Raw genomic sequence first — 8,550 nt, 5'->3', positions numbered from 1 at the left:
CTTCGTAGCACTTAAAAACGTCAACATTAAAAACTCGTAAGCAATACATTCCAAAATGGCCGACTAAATATCGATGGGTCGTTGGTTCTGAATCGATTACTGAGCGCGAGGTGGAGAGTCGATCTGGATATATTTTGGCTCCAAGTGATCACCAAACTCAAATTAATTTCCGCATCTTAAAATTATTTAAACTCTTACTTAGTTGAGTGTAATATTTTTTTTGACCAAATAAAACTGTCGAAATAGCAAGGGTTTAAAATAGTATTTGGTTCTCTAAAAATGACACGCTAAACACAATATTGCATTGTCTGAAGCATAAGAGAATATTTTATTTATTATTGATTCATTAACCAACAATTTTAATTCTTTTAAATTGATGTTTTAATAAGACGGCTGGGTTTCCAGAAAAAAACTTTTACTAAAAGTGTCATTATTCAGAGTGAAAACGATCAGATATTTCAATCAGCTTGAAATAATGGTATAAGGTTCCTCGATATAATCTTAAGATACACTATCGCCCAGATTTTCCTATGCCCATTACTAGATTGCCCTACGAAGTCATTCATCTATATTTTAATATAATGCATCATATTTTTCGAATTTTAGAAACGGGACGTCAGCTATCGAATAATTATTTTCACGTGTATTCTAAAAGGAACCGAATGAAAAAACGGCAGAGTAGAAATTACAATATATTTACATTACTCTAGGATAACGACGGCTGATAGATGCCTGTATTATTGGATAATCTTGAATGTTTGCATCGTAAGCAATACCTATTGTATCTATGTTGTCACGGATCTTGGAAATTAAAGAACAGAACAGCAATGATTTCATTCATTTATTTCTATGCCTATTCAAATGATTTTATTAATACTACGAAAGGTCGTAAATATCTTAAGAAAGGTGGATTCCGATTTTCCATGACTCACCCTTGAATTAAATCAGAGTAGTCGCGAGATAGGTATTCATTTGTATGATCTGGAATAAAATCCTTTCTTTCCAAACACACCCATTCCTTATACATTCTAAACACTTTCGTAACAAATGAAGAACGAAATGCAAATGGCCAGCTGACAAGTTACGTATTTTGTGTGTTATTGCTATATCGAAAAGCGACGTAATATGTGAAAATAGGCATTGTATTTTCTTTTTTTTTTCTCAGTTCAATCCTTCTGTGTACTTGAAAACGATCACAATGTCCGATAAAGCCGAATTTAAACTCTGCAGTTTGTGTTTGAGCAGTCGTGAAGTTTTGAACAATGTTTACTGCGATGAGACTAATTTACAATTCATGCTGGAAAAGGAAATAGAGGATATAATATTTGTAAAAGTAAGTTTAGAAGTATTTTTCACTTGCGTTTTCATACATGTGTTTTAGAAATGACCTATATCAGTCGAATGAATGAACGGAACATACACAAAATAATTAATATTTTCGATTTCCACTTTATATCAAAGAAAGCCTATCATAATTCATTGTCTAATAAACATATGTAAAAGGGTTGAGTTTTTTCATTTACCAAATTACTAGATTACATTCAATTAGCCTGAAATATTTATGACCCAGATGAGAAGCCTCTCCATATTAATGGTACCGTTGCAGATCAAAAGAACTACTCAAATGACAGTCACAGATGAAAACGAAATGCAAATGCCCAGCTATATCATTGTTTCCTTAGTTTTTTCGGCTGTTTTAATAAATTTTAATAGTAGATCAATAAATAATGACATATTGCATTATTTCTCTAACGTTAGATTGTTCAGTAATTCATTCGGCGTACTCAAAAACCTTCATAATTTGCGATGATGAAGTTTGCAGATTGTGCTTAAACAGTCGAGGTCTGTTGATCAATGTTTTTGGAGATAATAGTAAATTCCAAATAATTTAGGAAAATGCGATAGAGGATATAATAGATGCTAAAACAAGTTAATATTTCTCTGTTAAGTGTAAGAAATCTGAAAGGATGTTATTTTGTTTATATATTACATACACTGTTTTCTAAATTAAATCGATATTTAGCAAGATGAGTTATGTGCATTCAGGTGTTAATACATGTTAATTGCATTTTCTATTGTGGAGGATAGGAATTATTCCTGGTTGGTGTCTTCTTGAGTCTTCATGGAGACACTTAACTTCAGAGAAGCTTAAGGATTTCCAGATATTCGAGCATGTCAAGTTTATTTTCTATAATCGCATCCAAGAGGGATGCTATCAGGCTAGGAAATACGTGATAACCAATCGAGATGAGGTCAGTCAAAATGAACACATTAGAATGATTCATACCAGTAAAGACGGCGTATTTTGCTTACATGTAGATGTTCCTTGCTTAAGACGTAAAATACCCAATTTATCGTCAATGCGATCAAACGCAGTCATATAAACTGTTAACGAAAATGGCATTGGACAAATTAAAATTAGTCTGAAATAAAATACATACAATACTTCATCCAATTTTCCATTCTGGGAAAGCGAACCTTTTTGCTAACCTCTACAATGACTGCGATTCATCATAATAACATATTAATCCCTGAATATGGCACAAAATATCAATTTTTGACTCTATATGGCTTTGCTACCGACATGATTCACGTAAACAGATATAAATGACGTCCTCTCAATTGGTTATAGAGTATTTCGTCGCAGAAGCGAATCCCGTTTGGATGAAATCATTAAAAACAGTCAAACAATCGGCACATGGTCGGTTAAACAACCGGAATTCCTTTAAACTCTCCATTCAGATAGAACACATCAACTAGGGATAATATGAATCCTCCATAACCAAATAAAATTGTCCTTAAATATATTTTAACAACAGAATGAACGAAACTCCTTTCAGTTAAGTACCACTGTAGTTTTTGACAAGTGAACAGTATATATAAACCAACTAATAACCATTTATCAGAGGATTTCTCACAAACGTAACTTAAATAAACTCTTCACACGGATAGCTCTAATTACTTAAACATCTGTTTACTCCTCTTACGTTTTTTCCAGCATGAATTATTATTTACTGTTTTCGCCAAAAACATTAATCAACAGACCCCGACTTTTTAATCTCAATCTGCAGAGTTGAAATTCCGCTTCATCGCACATCTTTATCGTTTGAAAGTAGTACCAACGATTTACTGAAGAACCTAACGCTAAATTAATGATAACAACGTTCACAATTTACTTGAATTAGTGTTCGAAATTACTAAAACAACACTAGTAAACAAAGTAACTCCCCAGCTGGGAACTTGCGTTTCGTTCTTCATCTGTTCATTTTATTTCCGAAGTATTTCTCGTAAATCAATGGATTGATACGAGAAGCGTCCATCTGAATCTGAGTCAGAACATCTGAACATATTTTGGGAATTTTTTGACGTATCACGTTACAAGGTGTTTAGTGATAATTGCAAGAAGGTTATCTTGAGATCTTAATTATCTCATTACCCATAACAATTAACGTTTACTTTTAACTTGACATCGATTCACATCGTCAGAAAGACATTCAGTTCGACAAAGTCCGGTTCATACGGGTCGATCAATTATTTTCATGTTTATTCGGGAAGGAACTTAATGAAAAAACGGCTACATGGAACTTGTAATATTTTAAATACACTGTATGTTTACAAGGCACATTAACTATCTCTTGTGTGGTTGGTTATTCTTACATTTACCAATCGCAAGCAAAACCTATATGAATCTTTTGATCCAGATCTTTAGAATGAACGAATGGAACATATGAGACCTTTTAGATTTGTATTTAATATCAAAGAATGCCCGTCATCCCTCCTTAACTAATATAATTATATAAAACGGAATTATTTTTACTCCCCTTATTAACTAGATTACATTGTAATACCGCGACATATTTGTGATCGGATTAAGATCCTTTATTTCCATATCAATTGATACCATAGCAATTGAGGAGAACTTCTCAAACGAGTGTGACAGATGAAGAACGGAAAGCTAGTGTCCAGGTGTTGAGTTGTTTACCTAGATGTTTCGGCTGTTTTAATGAATTTTGGTTGTATTTCAAGTAAACTGTGTCATATTGCATTAATATATTAAGTAAGATTGTCCAGTTAATCATTCGAAGTAGTCTAAAACTTTCAACATGTGCGATAAAGCGGAATTTGAAGTGTGCAGATTGTGTTTAAACAGTCGTGGACTGTTGATCAATATTTTCGGCGAGAATAGTAAATTACAATTGATGCTGGAAAATACTATATAAGATTTAATAGATTTCAAAGTAAGTTTAATTGTCTGTGTTGAGTGTTTTTGAAATAATATGTGTAAAAAATTTAATGTGAGTTAGAAGGTGGTTTATATGTCCCGTACACTGATGTGTAAAGGAATGGTTATATTAATGCCAGAGGATTTAGTGCGTTTTTTGGTGCATATCTGTTTATGAAATATTATTTTATTAGGTTGCGTAGGATGCAAATCATCCCTGGTTGGTGTGTTCTGCCTGCATGGAGTTACTGACTGAATACCTATTATTTAATACCGACTATTTAAGCGTCGATGTGGCGAGTGTTTGCCTGTTTTCTATGATCGCATGGAAAAGGGGTGCAATTTTACGACGAAGGACTTGATAACCAATCGAGAAGAGGTCAGTATGTCTACATTAAATTGAACTATGTCAACAACGAATACTTTATTTCTTTTGCGAAAACGAATCTGCCAATAGATTGTAAACCTACATGCATTAGTACAATAAGAATCTATACGAATATTTTTAAATGTTATTATTTATGTGCAGAAATATGAATATCCCCACTTGTGATGAAAAACTTATTTATAACTAGTTATTGATTATCTTTTTTTTCGTCGAATATTTAGAGAATGTCCAGAAGCAAGATGGTTCAGGGAAAGATTCAGATGTGATATTTGTTCAGAGGTATTTATGTATAAAAATGACACTGCAAGACATATCAAAGTGATGCACACTCTTGAGAAATATCACCAATGTTAACAGTGCACCAGAAACGCCTCCTAAGATTGGGTAAACTCAAAATCCACATGTCAACACATGCTGGAGGCAGGCCATTTAAATGTGGAACATGTTTGAAAAGTTTTTCTCAAAGGTTTATCTGAAATAGATACCTGTGCACACATTCTAAGGAGAGACCTCACAAATGTGAGGTTTGTCTGAAAAATTTCAAAGAAAAAGCTGACATGTCTTATATTGATGAATGCTAGCAGTGCGACATGAACAATGTGTGGAGTTTGAAAGAATTCAATCATGGTAACACTTACGTATTAACGGTTGTTGAGGTACCCTTTCATCAGAACTTTAAGATCCAGAAGAGGACAGAGGAAGTAATTGAATTGCATTTAGAGATATTTTTTGGGAGCACAAAACCATTGAAAAATCAGAGAGCGATGAGAGGTGGATTTTTTAATAGTAAATTTTGGAAAATTCTTACAGATAGAGGATTAAAATTTTACCCCAATAATTAGCCAGAAATTACAACAAGAATTGTCAAATTCTTCAATTGAACACTTAAAGCAAAATATTCATGTACTTAACAAAATACTTGGCATATAATCATGCAGATGTCCTGTCTAAATTGATTTAAAGCTATAGTAATATTGTTCATTCCAAATTAGGTAATAAACCCAGTGATGTGATGAAATTTGCATTTATACTCACCAGCAGAAGAACCAAATTCATGGAACACTTTCAAATATTCAAATTGGTCATCACATGAGGATTAGCATGTAAAAATTTCCATTTGCAAGAGGATACACATTAAATTACCCTAGGGAAGTATTTGCAGTCACTGACAAGGATTGATCCAGACATACGAACTCACAAGGTGCAAGATATAAATGGGGAGAATTTCAAGGGAAGTTTCCGTTCTGAAGAATTAGTCAAGGTTAGCACTTCTTATGATACTGACTACATGATTACAATGTTTAGAGGCATTTAGGGAGTTGTCAACATCCCTGATATTAGGTCAAGTAGGAGAGGTACCCACTACCCTTTAAACTCATGGGTTTCGGCCTCACCAGTTTGTAAGATATGAACAAATGTTATCTGATGCTGTAAGATCTGGTGCTTTCCCGGCGTATTTGATTCGTGAAGGATTCTCGGGTCTTCCACCGGGTCAAGGGTTCCATATTGGCCGACGTTTCGATGCCCAACTTGTGCATCGTCTTCAGGGTTGATGGCTGCCATTCCGTATTTGGCCGTCTTATATACCTGAGCTCCCGCCTCAGGTGACCTGTGATTGGCCCGAGGAGGGGGACCTCCTGATTGGTCGCCGGGCAGTTATGGTCTGTTCCTTCCTTTCTTTACTTGCTTTAGCACCGGTTTCCATGCATTGCTGAGGGAATAGCCGGAATCCTTATTGAAATTATGTCCTGCCATTTTAATTTCAATTGATTCTTTGACTATTCGGTCCCAGTAACCACTGGCGTGGGCAAGTACCTTCGTCTCATTGAAATTGATGGACTGATCCATCGCGATGCTGTGTTCGGCGATGGCTGATTTTTCCAATTGTCCCAGGCGAAGGTTTCTTTTGTGTTCTTTTAATCTTGTCTCAATGGTCCGCCCCGTCTCTCCGATGTAGACATCTCCGCAGGCACACGGGACTTGGTATATGCCTGGGGTCTTTAGGCCGATAGGGTCCTTTGCTCTGACGAGCAAATTTCTAATTTTTCCCGGTGGTTTGTGGATAGCCTCGATGTTGTGCCTCGCCAGTATCCTGGATATTTTACCTGACATCGTGGCGACGTACGGCAGGCAGGCCCTTGCTATCGGTTTTTCTTTTTCCTCCTTCATCGTGCGTGGTAGCGGGTTGAAGGCCCTTTTTAGGGCCAGAGAGATTTCGCGTCCGCTATATCCATTTTGGCAAAACGTGGTTTTGAGATGTTTAATCTCCTCCAACAAACTATTCTTGTCAGCGATGTCCCTGGCTCGTTGGAAGAGTGTATTCAAAACTGCTCGCCTTTGGGTTGGGTGGTGGTGGCTCTTACCGTTGAGGTAGAGCCCAGTGTGCGTCGGCTTACGATACACCCCATGTCCGAGTGTACCATCACTCTTTCGTTGAACCAGGATATCGAGGAACGGGAGTTTGCCGTCAATTTCCAATTCCATGGTAAAGGAAATGTTGGAATGCTGGCGATTCATATGCGCCAGGAATTCGTTCAGTGTATCGTTCCCATGTGGCCAAATCACGAATGTGTCATTGACGTAGCGGAAGAAATATTTCGGGCGGAGCGGGGCTGATTGTAGTGCCTTTTCTTTGAAGTCTTCCATGAAGAAGTTGGCTATGGCAGGGGAGAGTGGAGATCCCATTGCCACTCCATCTGCTTGCTCAAAGTACTGCCCATCATAGAGGAAGTAGGTGGAGGTCAAGACATGGCGGAAAAGCATCACCGTGGTAGCGTCAAACTTGGCTTCCAGGAGGCGTAGAGTGTCCGTCAGGGGGACCCATGTGAAAAGGGATACCACGTCCAAACTCACCAGGATATCCCTTTCCTCCAGATGGATTTCATACAAGACTTTTACAAAATCTGCAGAGTTTTTTAGGTGATGCTCGCAGCAGCCCACATGTGGCGACAGAACACTGGTGAGGTGATTCGCAAGATTATAGGTCGGTGAGCTGATGGCACTCACAATTGGTCGCAGAGGCGCCCCAGTTTTGTGGATCTTTGGTAAGCCGTATAATCTCGGGGGGACTGGTGCTTGTGGCCTCAGGTGCTTAGTGATTTTGGCAGGAATCTTGGCCTTCTTTTAGAGTTCACTGGTCTTTCTTATGATGGCATCCGTGGGGTCGCGGGACAGCCTTATGTAGGCTGTATCTGAGAGGACTTCACGTATTTTAGTATGGTATTCCTCCTTTTTCATGTTGACAGTGGCGTTTCCCTTGTCCGCGGGTAACACCATGATGTCCGTCTTCCTCCGCAAAGCTTGGAGTGCTTCCCGTTCCTCCTTGGAGGTGTTTGATTTGGGCGGCAAGGCCCTTTTCAGGACCATGGTGACTTCATTTCTAACTTCCTCTGCTGCTTTGCCGGGAAGCTTCCGGACCGCCTGTTCAATTCCTCCAATGAAGTCAGTGTAAGGAATAGACTGAGGGGCCGGTGCGAAGTTTAGTCCTTTGGAGAGAACGGAAAGGGTAGGTTCGTCCAACTCGGTGTCAGTCAAATTAATGACAGTTTTGCTCCGGTCCAGTGGCATTCTGATCGCCTTGGTGCTGTTTAGTCTGGCGAATTTCTTCTTCTGTCTCTCGGAATCATTTCTCAGAAGTAATTCCCCATTGGCAGTGGTTGCACGGTCGATGTAGTCCCAATCCATTGGATAGAGTTTCGCTGCGAGTTGGAGATGCAGCGATTTCAATTCCTTGGCGTTCCAATCAAGGGCTCGTCGTTTCTCGTGTATGCGTTCACGAACCAGGGCAAGCCCGTTTCAAAATTCGTTCGGCTGCCAGAGTTCTCACGGCGGACCAAACAACGGCAAAAGAAGGAATGGCTTCTTCATCGCAGCATCTCAAGAGAAAGGCTAGAGAACTTAGGAGTCTTGCGTTCTCCTTCCGCAAGTGCTCAACGGCACG

General features: G+C 38.2%; 1 protein-coding gene across 1 annotated transcript; it reads right to left on the bottom strand.

Annotated features, from left to right (window-relative positions):
• Window positions 1-7,733: 7,733 nt before the first annotated feature.
• On the bottom strand, window positions 7,734-8,294 carry LOC139697447 (uncharacterized). Its single transcript, XM_071596170.1, has one exon. It carries the CDS (start codon window positions 8,292-8,294, stop codon window positions 7,734-7,736), a length of 561 nt encoding a protein of 186 aa, XP_071452271.1.
• Window positions 8,295-8,550: the final 256 nt, after the last annotated feature.

Source organism: Hetaerina americana, unplaced genomic scaffold, assembly GCF_022747635.1.
Source record: "Hetaerina americana unplaced genomic scaffold, ioHetAmer1.1.p SCAF_77, whole genome shotgun sequence".
Taxonomy (NCBI): Eukaryota; Metazoa; Arthropoda; class Insecta; order Odonata; family Calopterygidae; genus Hetaerina; species Hetaerina americana.
Note: the sequence above shows the minus strand (reverse complement) of the source record. Positions and strands in the feature narration are given on the sequence as shown.